The following is a 17,509-nucleotide window of genomic DNA, read 5'->3' as shown; positions in this document are numbered from 1 at the left end:
CTCCTCTGTTCTCAGTATCTACTAGAACAGGTAGTTCTATTGTGAGACCTGTCTCCTAGCTTCTCCATATCCCACCCATCTACCCATCTGACCAACGAAGCAGCTAGGAAGACATCCATGTGTCAGCTGGACAGCCAATATGTGCCAGCTGGATGGTTTCAGAACACCAAAGCAATTAAATCATAACTGCATTTTGCAAGGGACAATTCATTTAACTCTCATTCCTCCAGTCACTGATTTACAAGATGCTTCTTAAAGCTTACATCCCTGTGACCTTCACGTATTAATAAAGAGGCCTGAAGCCAGAGGAGCGTATCACAAACCCGACCTGCTCAGGAGACAAGGAGAAAGCACCCTCCTCCTCACAGCCACAACAGCAAATACAAATGTTTACAGACAGAATCTTTTAAGGTTCTGTCTATTCCCTCGGTTTCACTCATGCCAGTTCAGAGTAAAATACCAACTGAAATCAGTGGAATTACTTTTAGGATTTGCACTTGTGGATTAGAAAAGAAATTGTCCATCTATCTGTAGCCTGACAGCCTCATAAATACGGACCACAAATCTCCATCAGTTACGTGACAGTTGTGTGTGTGTGTGCATATAAACACTTTTAGCTTGGTGACTGCATCTAACAGACGCCGTAAACCATAACTTCCTGCAATCCTGATTATGTGGAATCTTAAGTCCCAGGCTCATTCAACACAGAAGGTTTTCAGCAGACATAACACGACATTAGAAAGAGGACTTTTGTGACCATCTATCTGGGATATTTAAGCTTTTGTTCATCATAATATTTCAGTTCTGCACTCATCTTCCATAAATCTGTCAGATTATCAGCAATAGCCCAACGCAGTATAAATATGGAAGAGGTCAGGACACTTTTTCTTTCTCCTGTTGCCTCATTTAAGATGTTTTTTCAAAAATTTGAGGAGTAAAGAAGGAAGATTCAAGTAACTGTTCACTGTTCTATAAAGTGAATCTCAAAAGCAGAATTCCAGGAAGATAGTCTTGCCTACTTAGTAAGATAAAGTTCATTTGTATGCAAAGACACTATTTTATCTTAAAAAACTTTTAGCACTTATGAAAATCCTACAGGTAAACACAGAGTGAAGAGGACAGTCTTACCTAAGGAGAAGTTTTTCTATAGGATTTTGAGGGATGAAATAAAAATTCCTCAAGTCGAGGTCATGCTGATTGAAGATTTTCCCAGAGACTGTTAAATCAAATATGTCTTCTCCAGGGTGGTAGTCGGGTATGGCACGAGCTGTTACTGAAAATCTCTTTATAAATGCCCTACAAAATTCAAAATTACTTTTATGAATTTCAAGGAGAGGCCACGTGCTGTTTGAGACGGTCATTTTCAGATGATGAACTACATATCTATCAGCTACATATGAAAGTAGAGTTAGGTTATAATACAGTAACACCTAAGAAAATCCACCCAACCCTAAAAGACAAAATGGTTCGCACTAGACACATTAGCAGCAACTGATGGAATGAGAGACAGATTAGAAAAAAAAGGCTAGGAAAACTAAGTGAAGAACTAGGTTTAATTGGTTTTAGAATAGGAAGGACCTGTGTTCTTCTGAGAGGTCTTCATCTCCAGTGACATTCTCATCTTCTCTGTCTGAAGAATCACTTTCCTTTTCTTGTATGTTTTCTTGTAACCGTTTTTCTAGTTCATCTAATCTGAAATAACAATAACAGGAAAACATATCATCACCATGTAGCATCTACAACAGAGGGAAACAAAATTCAAGCTCCCAAACCCAGGGGCCAGCAGCCCACTAAGCTGGGAAAAAGCATGCAAGACACTGTATCTGTGCAAAGAAGCAAGCATCTTGCTAGTCCAAGATACAAAGTTGATGTTTCCCACTGCCTAATGAATTTCCAACTGCACATTCAATCACTAGCTTGTCAGAGACAAAGACGCTCAAACCAGCTGCTGACACAATTTTTTGCAGTTGCACAAAGCTTTCTATCTCCTAGATTTTTATTTTTTTAAAGCTTAATACTAGCATTTTATTTGTTAAATAGTAGCAGTTATAGAAGCATTCACTACTTTATTGTCAGTCAGCTCATTGTTACTAGGGTCAGATTCTTTAAGGAAAAAGAATATACTCGCAGCTAATTGCCATTAGTACACATACCACATTACACTTTTTACCTGAAAGAACTCTTCCAAGAGCATGTATTAGTTCTGAATTGTGTAACTACTTGGGTACTGACAGTCTACACAACTTTGGAAACCAAAACTGAGCTACAAATGACTTCGAAGGAACTGGCGCAGTCAGTCTACATAAATACTCTTATTTCATGCCCGACTAGCAGCTGTTAGCTGGCTCAGTGACCTGCAACAACAGCATTAGTAAATTTAGTCCAGCTCTTGTGGGGTAGACAGATTAATCACAAACTACTCATTAATGCTTGCAAGGAGCCTATCATTCAGCTTTCAGAGTTAAGCTGCGCTGGTAGGTTCCATCAGACGTATGTTAGCGGTATCAGCAGACAAAGCTTAGCGTGCTGCTACCCAAACCCCATCACTTTGGGGAAACAAGGTAAATCTAAGCATCCACAATTTCATGCCAAAGTTTTCAAAGCAGCTTTAAAAACCAAACCTTTTAGATTCTTCTTTCTCCTTCAAGAGATGTTCCAAGCTGTTCACGTATGACACCTGGCTAACAACAGGAGTCTTAGAAAGCTGTAAATGAAGTAGCAAGAAACTTAAGAAACACCACAAACTATCAATTGATTCACTATTAGACAATAAATACGATCAAAACATTAACCTCGTCATATTTTAAAGATATTTTAGCTGAAGGTAAAAAATAATAATTAAAAAAATAAAAATCAAAGGAGACCCTGTAAAGTTGGACAACTAACCGTTCGGGTTTCTCAATTCCCTGATAGCTTTCTATAATTGCTAAACCTCTCTCAGTGATTAATTTAGAAATAATTACGCTTCCCAATGGATCTGAACAGCAAAGCGAGTCTTCTTCCCTCCCTGGGGCCAACCTCCAGCTAACCTTCATGGACAGCATTAGCACCAGAAGCCTGCTATTCACAGCTTTATCACTATCCACCGAGAGCCTGGGAATCCCCTTTCTTGTGCAGGAGACAAACTCCTAAAATGATTCAGCACATCTTTGTCACTTTCACCCTTGCCCAGAGATATCTTTCAAATGTAACAATCAGAATATCTTTGTGGGGAAATTTTGAGGGTAAGTTGAAGCCCTCTTACCTTATTTTAGGTCTGGTTAACATGCCATGACCGAACAACTAAGGAACGAAGATTGCATTCCAGTTTGTACATATGCCCCCTCTTACAGAAGAGGATAAGAATGCTAGTACATGCAAAAACCATGCTCGTGGAAATTTTGGGACAGTTCAATTGTTTTGTGTCTGTTGGCCATTAATTACTAGAAACAGGATAAGCCAAATGCTATGGTCATACATGTTCCACAAAAATTTGATCTAGGCTGCATCTGTTGATCATTCTTAACCATTAACTACACAGCCATGTTGGTTCAGACTGTGGAATATGTATGTAACCACAAAAGCCCGATCTGTAACGTGTTTGCATAATTAATGGTAAGGACAGATAAAATAATTGTGGCTGTTCAACACCTGCCTATGGAAATACTTTTTAACAGAAATTCCGTCAGCAAAATAAACCATTTCAGAGATTTATAAATGGGAGAAGAGGACAAGGACCTGCATTTATATGGGCATTCTGCGAACAACAGGTTTGCTTTCTGTTGCAGGAAACTGGTGGGTTGATCCCAGCCAGCAGCTAAGCACCACACAGGCTGTTCACTTCCCCCTCCCAGTGGTACCGGGGAGAAAACAGAAAGCAAAAGCAAGAAAATCACGGCGCTAGATAATGACAGTTTAGTAAGTGAAAAGAGAGGGAAGAAAAAAAAGTGACGCAAATGGCACTCGCTCACCACCTCCCCCAAGCAGACTGATACCCAGCTCGTCTCCAAGCAGTGGCTTCGTGGCTACCTGCCAGAAGCTCCCCGCCACCTTTCGGTTTATTGCTGAGCATGACACGACGCAGCACTGGAAATATCCCCTTGGTCAGCTGTGCAAGCACTGCTCAGCAGTAGCCAAAAAACTAGTGTCTTATCAAAGCTGTTTTAGCCACAAATTCGAAGCACATAGCACCAAAACACAGGCTGCTCTGCAGAAAATTAACTCCATCCCCACCAGATCCACTTAAATACAGCCATTTCCAACCCGTACCTGCTTTGTAAGGAATGCTACGCTAAGTCCTAGTACAGGACTTTCCTAACTAAACCATTCTTTTACAATAAACCTGCAAAACTAACAACTTTCTTTGACATGCTGTAATTGACCAAATAGGTTAACTTTTAAAAATAAATCAATTTATCGCCATAGCCTGTAAACTGGTAGTTAAATACTTCTTCATCCATCCCCCATAAGCACAAGTCGTTTAGCTTTCTGAAACCTTTTCAAAAATAGTTCAATTTCCATGAAATTCAACCTCAAGGAAAATACCTCACACAGACCAAGAACTCATACACAGATTTCTGACAAATCACAAGTTGTGACAAAGATCTGTTATTGCAGTCCAGCACAGATCTCTCAATGGACAGATCAATTTCCTCTCATTAACTTCAACTCATAAATACCTTACCCCATCAGGAAAATGAAAACATTAGACCCCACACATCTTCTAAATGTAACCTCTCCCCTTTTTCTTTAGGGGAAAAATGCGCAAAGACAGAACTCCTGAAAAAACACTGATGGGAATACGGCTCATGCAATCCAGCTGCACGAACCATCTTTCAGCCATTCCAACGGCAAGAAGAATAAAAAGCACCCTTTGCCTGACGACATTCCACCGTGCAGCATAGGACCCTCAAGTAAGCTCAGTCACCAGTTTTGCAGGCAAATATTCTTAAGGCATGAAAACTCGGTTAAAGGACAAGGGTCATACCAAAACAGGCAACGTAACCTGATACAATGGTTTTTTGTTTTAGCCACTTACATGAAGTTTCAGTAATGGAGCCACGGTGTCCTGAGAAAAACTGTCAGAACAGTCTCCTTCCGAGGCTTCTGTCTGTGACCTGGGAGTTGAAAACAGAATTTCTTGCAGTGCCACGAATGGTTCATCGTCATCATCGTCGTCATCTAGAGCACATTCCAAACTCTCGTCTTCACTATCGAAGCTGCTTTTTGATTTTCCATTCAACTTCGACATCTCTGTACAGGTGCTTTCAACTTCTAACTCTTGTGAGAGTTGCGAAGATGTATGGCTGCTGTCCTCGTACTCTTCTCGAAAAGGCAACAAACGGGGAAACCCTTCACCAGTCTCTTCTGAGACTGTAAGTTTCCCAGAACCTTCCACCAAACAAAAATTAGAAGCATTTTCTGAACTATTTTCTTTTGGTTTTGAAAAAACGTTGCTGGGTTCAACATTATCAGCTCTATTGAGTCTTTTTGGTCCTTTCCCATCTTGCTCCATCTTAGCATCTATTACCCAAGATAAGCCAGCCGTGTGGTGTTGAGATTCCACAGCTTTTGTGAACACAGCTTCTCTTTGCGTTATGTGCTGTAGGGAAGGCAATGCAGTACTTTTCTCCTGAGAAGGAAGGGACTTTCCCAAGAAAAAGTGAGAGTTGGCCACCTGCAATTGATTCTCTTTGGTATCCGCAAGAGAAACTTGGTTATTTTCATTAGGACTCTGTGCAGAACATGATGACAAATCTACAGAGAAGCAATTACTTTTCTCATTTTCATTGCTTGAGACAAGGTATTCCTCTGAACAAGCAGAATCAGGTCCAGGTAGAGCAGCAACCTCCGTTAGCTGCAGAACACCACTACAAAGAGGCTTTAAGCCAATGTTTTTAACAAAAGTAGGCTTTCTATTTTTGCCTTTTTGAGCTGACCAACTGAAAGCAGAGTCGCTCAAACTTGTTACTTCAGAACCATTTGCATCCACACTCATCGCAGCGCGTTTTCTTTTCCCAGGACAGCCTATTTGTTCGGATGGCCCAGAAGACGTCTTAGATTGAAGGCAGGCTGATGGAACAGACTGGCTTTCCCATGTACTGGCAGCTTTCTTGGATGAGGTATCATCCCCAAATTCACTGAGAATATCATGTTTTAAAACCTGCTTTGCTTGGGTTGGGTCATCTATGAAAAATGTTTAAGAAAAAGTAAATTACCGTTTTAAAAAACAGAGTCAAAATTGTAACAGTCTACCCTTTAGAAACAAGTAATTTACATTTTTACATGTACTAGGTCTGAAATTATTGACCAGGAAAAACAATTCTGCTTGAACACCAGAGACCACAATTAAGATTTACTCTACACCGTACTCTTAGATTGTCATCTTAATTAACTTGAAAATGAAATTAAATCCTTTTATTTTAAAGGCAGCTCAGCACCTACAGTAGAAGACTCCTTCTGTACACTAGAAGCAGTCTTTGGAAATGGCCAACAGGGCAGGCAGCAGCACCTGGACGCCTCATGGCCAGCTACTTCTTGGAGCTGATCTGGCTGAAAATTTCTCTTGCATCCCAACTCAATCCTTGGCTGGATCAGGTCCTCGCACCGCTGGCTGAGTCCCAGCGCTAGCACAGGTGGAATCATGGCAGCACAGTTTGACACGTTCACACGGGCACGGAACCACGACATGGGAATCCTCTCCTTGGATTTTTTTTTTTTTTTAAACAATCCTCCAGGCTTGGTCCAGTAATGAGAGCATGGCTTTGAATGCAATTATTAGATCAAGCGAGTTACGCTACGCAAGAAGCACAGCAAGACTTGATCCTACCTAAGAATAATTTTGCCATTCTGTATTAGTGTAGAAGTTGGCATATCAAGCCATTAGAACATTCTTGTATAAAATTAATGCTCCGAAGCAAAGTCATCTTGCTGATCTTATCTGTATCTTATTGATCTAGCTCAAACTTTCACATTAGCTTCTAAAATGAGTTCTACTTACCATAGAGAAAATTATATGGTTTAAAAGGACAAAAAAGCAACAAGAATACTGCCTAAATTTTACTGTTCTGTTCAGTAGGAATGGTGTTGTGGTTGGTTTTTTTTGTTGTTGTTGCTGTTGTTATTTAAGCTGAAATTCAAATTTTGTTAGCCACCACAGTGAAGATAGATTTTCCAAAATGCAAGATAAAGTATGAAAAATTCAGGGATTAAGACAAAAAAAGATCACTTTTAATTAAGTTATTAATGATCTGTTTTTCACTAAATGATCCTAAGTCCCAAATCACTCTTCAAGCTTGCCACATATTAGAAATAACCTTGACTGTACAGCAGTAATAATTTTTGACAAGGAATTTAAGTAGATTTACTCCTTACAGCAAACTCACAACATTTCTGAAAAGTATCTTAAGTCTGCTTCCCCTATCTAGTTACAAACTACTTCTAACCACTGTCACTGCTGTTCAAGCCTACAAAATTGTATGAAAACTGGCCTAGTCACCTGAATCACACTACCAAAATAATCCTCTTTATGAAGGAATCTTCACCTTCATTTTCCTTGCACTTAACTGTCAGAATACATATCAAAAGCTGAAGAACGTGTTTTAACTACATACATGTAACAAAAAAATAACTTAAAAAAGCACTTAAAGACATTAAATGATGAACTTAATTGCTCAATTAATTCAATATTATCAGCAGTACCTGAGGCAGTCTCCCTCGAACCAAAACGTGTTATTTTTCTTAAATGACATCCATTTTCCTAAAAACAAAAACGGAGAAGATCAAAAGTTAATTGCATACTTTTAAAAACAGATGTTGACATCCTGAGCCAAGCGTCAAGTCCAGCACAGGCTGTTCCACACATCCTCAGAAATACGATAATATACTTCATACAAACTTAAAACACAGCTGCAAATATCTCAACAAAAGGACTCTTCCCACAAACCCTAATTTTAGGCTTTTTCTTTAGATTGGCCTCTATTTCTATATCTCCCCACTCTCAGTAATAATTAGTGCCATTAGCCACTTGTCTCCCTGGGCTACCTGGTAACAGGCTAGCCAGCCTTCCCTAAACAATCCATTAGGAACTTAAATAAGAAAACAATAGTAAGCACTGACAAGCAAATACAGGAGGGGTGCTAATGAGAAAAAAAGGAAACAAGCTCCATAATCTTTTTTTGTTTATTCATAACATATTATGGAGGCACACACTGAGCATCCCTTCAAGTAATTACCTACCCTCTAAAGGGCTACCTTGGTCAGTAAAAAAAAAATAATAATTAAGTGTAATGAAATATCACATACTTAACAGGATCACTCCCACCTCTACCCAAGTACTGTGGCTTCAGTGCATAAATCTGAACTGCTACTCACTACAACTTCTAACTAGTAGATATTTGCCCATCTGTTCCCTACACTACACTGTGGGGAAAACGGAAAGATCATTTCTACTAAGACATTTTCTCTACAAAGTAATTACCATTTAAATCCCATTGCATCTTCACGCTCGCATCTACACCAGCCCATCTCCCTTGCTCTTAAGCCAGTGAATTTCTCATTTATTGAAGAATAGTTATGAGACAGCATACCCAAGCATGACCAGGCTTTTAAAGAGGAACAGCAAAAGAGCATGAATTTTGTTACAACTCGAAAAGGCAGCACCCAGAATTTCACTCTACATTCAAAAAAAAAGCAAAAAAAAAAAGCATGCACAATGGTCACTGCAACGTTTTTAAACACACCTGATGTGACACACTTGTTCCTGAGAACGGCATTACGGGATGCGCCTTAGATTGTTTGACCCTACGTTTCTTATGCTTTCTTCCTCTGTGCAGTGCTAACCTCAATTTGGAGTCAGGTGGAGTGCACGGCAAGTTCGTGGGAAGCCCCGAGTTTTGACACAGCGACGTGTTGCCGTTACTTCTACCACAGGCTTTCTGAGTATCAGCTTCTGGTAACGAAACCCATTTGTCAGAGTCTGAACTGGTCTCTTCTAGATCCACACAATCAGTTTTCTGTTCCCAACTATTTCCGCAAGACAATGGTGTTCTTGTTACACCCAGATACTTCTCATTTCTTCCCTGGTCTGTCTTGATAGCTTTATCGTTTTTGGCCAAGAGACATTTGGGAGAACCCGAGTTAACAAGGAGTTTTCGAACCACGACCCTTGGGTATACTGAACCCAGTGACTTGCACACTCCGCTGTTCTCCAGCATGTCTACGTTGCCCCTTTTCTCAATTCCTCTCCGAAAGGCATCTAACACAGGACTCGTGTTTGGTGTTTGGTCTGGCATCTTTTTTCTTTTAACCTTCTTTGCAGAAGATATTTTCTTCTCAAAACGTTCAGCACTTAGAACCGACAGTCCATTTCCTGCATCTTTTAGATAGGTCGTGTCTGAGGAGCACAACACACTTCTGTCTTTATGGCCAAGGTCTAAAAGAATAAAGAAAACATCATCGTATCGTAGAAACATTGGAAAACGTTGGAAAAGACCTCTAAGAACATCTGGTCCAACCTTAAGACGAATCATTCACAACCACAATGTTGGAGAAAAAAAATCTTCTTGACTATATTGCTTGGTATTTTACCACTGTCACACACAATCCAAAATTAATTTACTTAATCGTTTAGTATTTGCTAGCACCACACAATTTATTTCATATCAAATAAGAAGTGCATGATTTATGCCATGGCTGCAGTTGCTATAAACAATTTAGCTGAAGCATGAGAGAATAACTAACCAATAATTACATCACTATTTAGAGGTACTAATTTAAATAGAAATTTAATGTTTCAATTATGTTATCAGCAAAAAATTAAACGTGCTCATTTTGACATACATGGTAAGCTATAGCCATTATATCACTACTCCAGTTTGGAATGAGTGTAGACTATACTTCTGCACACTTCCATAATTATTATTTTTTTAAATAAAAAGATACCTATATTTACCTTGTTTTAAAATTGGTTTGAAGAATTCTTTAATAGACTGGTTTCTGAAAAGAAAACAAATATTATCTTTTAAAAAGAACAATATCTAAATGCCCACGCAGTAAATTAAAACGCTGCGATACCTTTTACTTTTTTTAAAGCCAGCAGCTCTTATTTCAATCTGGAGTTTAGCTCTCTGACAGATCGCAGCAAGCACCACCATCATCGCCTTCAAGCCTTTATTCTGCTCAGCTAATAAAGCCAGATTGCCAGTGTCCTCTCAAACACCACTTCTTCCACCAACCCTGTAAGTTTCACCTATCCCACCAGCTTAAACTAAGAGGGACTGACCTCAGCTGTGCCCAGTACTCGGGGTGAGGCCTCCCCAGTGCCTTGTGTGATGACGTTAACAACCCCTCCACCTCCGCTGTCAGCACTTTTACCTGGTAGCTCCTATGATGAATTTTACTTTTTTTTTTAGGTCACAATCACACTGGCTGATGTGTTGCTATTCTAAGGACAATAAATTAATTGCCAGTTCAACTCAGTATCCCCCAGAAACGTCGTCTTCTGTTAGATCAAGGCATGGAATTTGTTCAAGAAGAGGCCAGAGCCAGTATGATGAAAGGCGAGCAGGAAGGCGGATGGAACAGGGTTCTCCTCTTTCAGCACCCACAATCTAGCAGATCAGCTCTCCATAGCTTCTGGATCCAGTCTCAGTCCCTTAACACAACCACAACCTTCCTTTCACCACACAACATGCATGTGTAGTGTAAACTGTCTATAAACACCCAAGCTATCAAGTTCTAGTAAGCCTATAGAAAGCAGAATTACCAACTGAGAGACTTTTTCCTGAACAGTCTTACCAGGAACAAGCAGAGACAGAGTTTCCATAAAGTAGCAAGTTACACGCCAAAATCACTCATTAAGTTCAAGCTCTCACTCCACTGCACACAGAAAACAAATTCTAAAAAGCAGCATAAAGCTACACTACTTTCATAAACATTGTGCTAAAATTTCAGCCTGAGACAGCCTCTGGCATGAAAAGCAACTTTACAAGCAGCGACCAAACTACAGATGACCGAGAAGAGGGTGTTAGAGCACTAGGCGGATGGCCTGATCGACACATTATTAATTCCATCAAGAATCACACAGACTTATCTGCAAGTTGTTAAATTCAACAAGCTCCGTAACTTTCTCTTTCTTGTCCAAAACGCACCATGTGTGGTGCTTTTGCCACCCATCTGGTGCCAGGCTGGGACGCAAATTCCTCTCTGTGCTACTACCTGGCTTCTCAGCAGGAACTCCTGTCACGCCGGTGACATCGCATCCAGCGCATACGAAGTGCGTCCTCTGATTTCCAACAGAAACAGCTGTCTTATTTTTACATATGCACAACAAGGTACGTACCAGCTTGGAATCAGAGGTATTTTTTTTCCTTGCAAAAATATGTGGGACTTGAAAGTGAGCAGGCACTTCCCATGAGAGAACGTTCACTTCTAAACGTGACCAGATTGTCTGAGTGACGTACAGCTTGAGTATTAGAACACTGGCCTGCACTCAGACTACGAACTTGCTATCTCCTCTTTCTTCCACAAAGCATGGAAACTCCTGACAATTTAAGGCTACGCGCACGTCTGCTTTAGAAGTTTCTCTGAGTTCCAAACAAGAAGCAATGGTGTGAGAAAACATGAAAAATACCCGTCTGTTTAAGGCATTCTTCCATATTTTATAAGCTTGCTGTGCCTTCCAAAACACTCAAAGCCATACTGCTCTCTGCATAGCAGCGACTCCAGAGGATGATACCATTTATTCCAGACTCATGTTTCCAGGCATCCCTACACTTCTGTGCTTTCACAGACTTGGTAACTGTTTCTGAAGTTGGAGCCAGAAGAACCTGCCGCTCACTTGCTCAAAGTAAACCTGCAGTTACAGCCCAGATTCCTTCCCCGCACCCGAAAACAAACCAAAACCAAGCCCAAGCGCTCCTGTATCCTCTCCCTCCTTTCCCCAGCCACACTCCCTGTCTCAGCTGTGTCCTTTCAGCTGTCCTTCACTCAAAACAAAGAGCTTTGTAACAACGACCGTATTTGTACCACAGTTGCACAGAGCTTTGTATAATGTAACTGAAAACAGACACAAGGTTGATTAAACAAAAGGAGGGAGGCCTTAAAAGTTTGACTGGAGTCGTGATCTTAGTGAACCCTCTTAGGCTGCCCTTTTTTTAAGTGTTCACCTCTCAACATTTTCTACTTTGCATTTGTTATTCGGCGTTTTCAAAGTGCAAGGGATAGGGACTGTCCAGCTAAACAGGAACAATAATTTCCTCAAGTGCCCCTCTGTGGCACCGCAGACAAGGAAGTGCACCAGAAACTTAAACACCACAGGGCTGGGAGGGCAAGCAAGCACGTGCTGCAGCGCAAGGAGGATCATGAGAAAGTATCGGGCTTCCCAACCTGCTTTTCATATCTATGAGAAGATGAAAAGAGCACGTGACTTCCTACGTGAGCAGGACCGTAACGGGAGGATTTCCGGTATCGTTTTAATAGGAGGTCTACTATTTTTTTTTTAAACGAAGCATCTTGAGAAGTACTAGAGGTGACAGAATTAAAAAACAAACAAAAAAACAGAAGAGTTACACACAAAACCTCAAAATTTTTCTTTTTTTTTTTTTTAAGACAACTGAAATGTAAAAGACTACGAATTTTTTCTCAGAACAAAACCATTTTGAAATATCCACAAGCAGCAAAACCAGAACTCATGCAGTAGTTTCACTTTCACAGGCAAGCAACAGCACAGACAAGGAACAGAACTTCTACTTCCTCCAGAGGTCAGGGCTACCAAAACAGAGGCTCAGCAGAAACAAAATAAAGCGCTGCTAATGGCATAAGAAAATCATGACTTGCCTTATAAGACACGGAGCAAAACTTATTTCATTTGGCAGCCTGTGAAAAACCTTACCAAACCTATGACAGAATTAGGATTTCCAGTAGATGGACAGGTTCATCATGTCTAAGAACTCTCACTGATCACCACTGCATCCACTGGAGACATCAAGCTACATCGCCATTAACAGTACTTCTCCGAAGGGACATTTCACAAGCAGAACGGGCTGGGGAGCTGTATCAATGACAGCTGAAGTTCTTTCTTTACAAACTGCTGAAAGCCTACAGACAGGCTTGCCAACGCCCAGTGACAAGTACGATGGATACACAAACTGGTACGTGTGGGAGCACACATGTATTTTGAATGCTGAGCTGAAGATGCCGGTCAGAACACGGCCAGAAGTGTTCAGTGTCTTTGCTCAGTGTTGGACTGCCTGCCTGCAGAATGGCTGAAGTTGGAAGGGACCAAAGGAGATCATCTAGTCCAACATCCCACTCAAGCAGGGCCAGTCTTGAAGTTCTCAAAGAAGGGAGACTTCCACGAGCTCTCTGGGCAACCCGCTCACTCACCCTCACAACAAAGAAGCCTCACGGAACATCCCGATCTGAAGGGACTCACAAGGACCACCGAGTCCAACTCCTGGCTCCACGCAGGCCCACCCAAAAATCAGAAAGCGTATCTGAGCATCGCCCAAACACTCCTTGAGCGCGGGCAACGACCAGAGAGAACAATGCCATGCCCACTGCCCTGGGGGCCTGTCCCAGCGCCCTACCACCCTCTGTGTGCAGAACCTCCCCCCTAACACCCCCTGCCCCAGCTCCCAGCAGCGCTGCCCCTCCCTCACCACCTCAGTACCCCTCCCCTGGGCTCTCCCCCTGCGGCCCCGCCTCTCCTGCCCCGAGGAGCCCAGAACCGGCCCAGGCCCTGCAGCCGTGGGATCCCCTCCCGCGGCCCAGCGCCCCCCGCCGGCCCCGAGCGGCCCCGCCAGGCCTCGCTGCACCCCCGCGCCCCCGACCCTACCTGCAGTCCCGGGCCGCCTCCCTGCCCGCCGCCGCCAGCCTAAAATGGCGCCGGGACCTGGCTGCGGGCGGGCTCGGTGATGGCGGCGCCAGGCCCAGCGGCCGGGTCATGGCGCGGGGGCCCAGCACAGCACCGGGGCCGCCGCCCGCCGCCCCCACAGGCCCCGCGCCTCAGGCGGCCCTCACGGGGGGGGGGGGGGGTGTAAGCTCGGCCGCCGATTGGCTGAGCGCATGAAGGGATCGCGCCTCCCATTGGTTCTTCGCCTTTGGGGCGGGACCCCGTGCCGCTCCCCGCTCGCTCATTGGAGGGCCTCGGCGTTCCCGCCTCGGCTCCCCTCAGGCCTCAGGGAGCGGGGTGGGGGGGTGGTGGCAGCTCTGAGGGGCCGAGCTCACTCAGCACCACGCGCAGACGTGAAATTAGCGGTGTAATTAGTCCGTGAAAATTACCAGTAGTTTCAAAACATCCCCACAGCAGTAGCTGTAACGGCTAAAGCAGGCACCACACAGATACCACCTAGCTCCTGCCCTTGCTCTGTAGAAATAATGGGTAATAAACAGAGCTGTGCCTGTCCCAGTGCCCTGAAGGCTGGTTGGGGCGGTTTATGGCGAAAGTGGTTGGGTTTTGTAGTGCTTTGTCTAAGAGTGGAGGTGACCACAGCCTCTGGCTAACTCCACTTGAGTGGAAATGTCTCCGCAGCCTTCAGGCAGGGTCTGCAAAACACAAGGAACAGCAGCAAAACTGAGCGCCCAAGTTAAAATGGGAAACGGCTGTTGGAGCATCTCAAGTGCCTGAGTGTCTGCCCTATGCTGAGTGCTCCAGCCCTCCTTTCATCGCACCCCATCACTCATTGCCCCTCAGTTTTTCAAAAGCTTTCAGTCATATAATCCATCACATCTTCAACCTAACCTCAAAAGAGAAAAACAAAAGCTTCCTGCCATCGCATAACACACACTCCTGTCTCCTCGCCTTAGCCTGCCCTGCACATGCTGTCTTCAGCTGCGAGCTCTGCCATAGGGACCATCCGTGACCATATCTTTGTAAGAAACACACCACGAGGGGATCCCACCATTTGGCACAGTTCAAGATCTGCCATACACAACAGTACAAGCAATCCGTGGTCACGCTTGGTGTTACTCTAACAACAAATGAAGAACAATTGGGTTTGCAGTCATATAGTTGCTTGAAAATACTACAGTACGTATTTGAATTACCGTCTAACAAAGTGCCAAACCAAAATTTCATGCCCAGTGCTACCAACAAAGAATTCCAGAAATATTTTTCATGTCACATTGAGGAAGCACATCAATTAAACATTTTCTTTAGCTTTCAGTTTAATACTTTAACCTTGCAAATTGTCACTGATCTGGAGACAGTCACAAAAGACAACAAAAAAATCAAATACAGAAGTATTAATGAGTTTACAGGAAATGCAGAGACACTGAGCGGCTTCTACAAAAAGACCAATTCCGGCATCAGCAATGTCAAGGTGAAGCTGTTTCTCATAAGCAGCACACAACAAAGATACAAGGAACAGCATTAAATAATAACATCGCCTATATTAACTTGTTTATGGCAAGTATCTGAAATGCAGTAACTGCAGAAGGTAGGATATTATGGCATTGAGGACAGCAGGGGAAGTAAGAATAAAGGTGCAACAGCTGTAGTGGTTTCAGTTCGACATCCCCCCAGTGGGAAACTTGCACACACAGACACACACACACGCTGTTTAAGCTAATAAATGCCCTTCAGCAGGCCTTAACTTCAAATAAATAGGCAACAGCACTTATTAGGTACAGAAGTATAGCTACAAGAATGTAATCATAATAAACTACTTTTTAAATTTACCTTCCCTGACAGTTTGTGAGCACCTCACCGCTTACAATTCCCTTTGCCAAATTAAGCAAAAGTTAGAAACTTACCTCATAGCCTTGCTTCAGATAAGTTGGAAATTCATTTGCCTCCTGTCCATTCCTTCTATTGATGCTCTTTTCTATTAGTTCTTCCCATAACACAGTCTGAATACCCACAAACGTAAATCATCAGAAACTTTGAAAAGGTACAAATCTGAAAAACTCGACCAACTTTTACAAGTAGATTTGGAAATATAATGGGGGCATTATCTAAGTCAGCCTTTGCTATCAGTGTCATTTCATCTGTTTCTTAATTGCCTTCCAGCATGACTCATGTCTTTTCTTTTAAGCAAAACCAGGAAGTATCCCAGAACGCTGTGTTCCCAACAGGGAAATGGGTTGCCCATGGAGTGGCTACACAACAACGATCAACTGTGAGCTGGCCCCAGGCCATCAACATCTGAAACATATCACTCACCCATGTGATCTTTATTATAATATTTTGATGTAGACTCTCTAAATAGAGTTAAAAGCCCTGAACCCAAAAGGGCACATCTGCTTTTGTCTAAGATATAAAGAGGAAAAAAAATCAAAGCATCATTACTAGTCCATGAACAATAATTACATTTAGACTCCAGAAAGCATAGCTGAACTTCGTAATTGTTCAATATTCATTTAAATACATCAGTACCTTTCTCCTGTGTCAAATCTTCTGGAAAACCATCCATCACTGCAAAATTATAGCACTTTAACACAAGAAACACCAAATATTTCTGAAGTCTTGCAACGGTAGCTGAAACCATCCTGTAAAAAATTCTCCATTTCCTGAAGAGTTTCAGTCTGCATTTTGATTTCAGAAGCCACAGAGATAGTTTATACCTCATAGTTATTTGTAGAAAAAGAACATTGTTCCCTCCTCCTTCTCGATCCACTGCCCGTGGCTTTCTCTGCTGAAACACCTGCTGGAGGGGCAGGAGAGACCTCTTTCAGATGTGTACTCCAGCAGATGCCAGTAGGTGGTTAATTTTGTTTTGTTAACTTTGCTTCACATGAAGAGATGTAAAATATGTACTTCAAGGCAAGGGCACAGATGACCCAGGCCTTGAAGGATGAATAACTAAGAAACTATTTCATCAAGAGGACCATTTTTTAAGGAAGAATGCAACACGCATACCCTTGAGTTTGTTAATAATTAACTTGTTCAAAAAAATTGGCTGAAAAACAATGATAAATGTTATAATATGAACTATCCTTATTATAATATTAAAGATAATACCCCTAGGTTGAGAGACCCCAGCCCAACAAGAGACCCATCCCCTCTGAGGATGCGCAAAGCAAGCAGGATGCTAATTACATAACCAATTAGAAGTTAGAGGGTTGTACTAACTTGCAAATGTACTGATAAGAGATTGTATAAAGTGGGGTGTCGAAAATCTTTAGGTGTGCCAGCTTAGCAAGAAACCACCTGGTACCCAGACTTGAACAGGTCTGAAATAAACAATATCTTGATGTAGTGCATGGGCTGGCTTATTGCACACCAGGTAACAAATCCAAACCTTTTATTGGACTGCTTTTATTGGACAACACAACCACCAGCCCTCCCAACAACTGCAGGTTCTGCCTGTGTCAGGTTCACAAGAGGCTATAACATGTTCAGCCATTAACTCAAACTTCCTCTTCAAACAGCTTGTGTCAGGATTTGTGTCAATGGGCAATTTGCAGCCCCAATCTAAGTGATGGAGGAGGTGTTGTGGGTTGCAAAGTCACGTAAGCGTAGTGTGTGACACACAAGGCATTGCACATGGATGGCCTTCTTGGGCCATGAGTTTGCACCTCCTTTACA

General features: G+C 42.4%; 1 protein-coding gene across 5 annotated transcripts in view; it reads right to left on the bottom strand.

The window, feature by feature from the left end:
• SLF2 (SMC5-SMC6 complex localization factor 2) overlaps positions 1-16,017 on the bottom strand; it is a 32,743-nt gene extending 16,726 nt beyond the window's left edge. Inside the window, exons 1-8 of one of the 5 annotated variants that reach the window (XM_050711903.1) lie at positions 15,736-16,017; positions 9,932-9,975; positions 8,721-9,412; positions 7,681-7,738; positions 5,018-6,165; positions 2,622-2,704; positions 1,579-1,692; positions 1,129-1,296 (exon numbers count right to left, since the gene is read on the bottom strand). In XM_050711903.1, coding sequence (XP_050567860.1) covers positions 1,129-1,296; positions 1,579-1,692; positions 2,622-2,704; positions 5,018-6,165; positions 7,681-7,738; positions 8,721-9,412; positions 9,932-9,975; positions 15,736-15,740 — 2,312 coding nt within the window. In that variant the 5' untranslated portion in view covers positions 15,741-16,017. Of the gene's footprint in view, positions 1-1,128; positions 1,297-1,578; positions 1,693-2,621; positions 2,705-5,017; positions 6,166-7,680; positions 7,739-8,720; positions 9,413-9,931; positions 9,976-12,366; positions 12,503-13,816; positions 14,002-15,735 lie in introns of those variants that run through there. The other 4 variants (XM_035547740.2, XM_050711902.1, XM_035547741.2 and 1 more) reach the window with 4 other exon arrangements.
• Positions 16,018-17,509: the final 1,492 nt, after the last annotated feature.

This window comes from Cygnus atratus, chromosome 7 (genome assembly GCF_013377495.2).
Source record: "Cygnus atratus isolate AKBS03 ecotype Queensland, Australia chromosome 7, CAtr_DNAZoo_HiC_assembly, whole genome shotgun sequence".
In the NCBI taxonomy this organism is placed as follows: Eukaryota; Metazoa; Chordata; class Aves; order Anseriformes; family Anatidae; genus Cygnus; species Cygnus atratus.
This window is presented reverse-complemented; position numbering and strand designations above follow the sequence as displayed.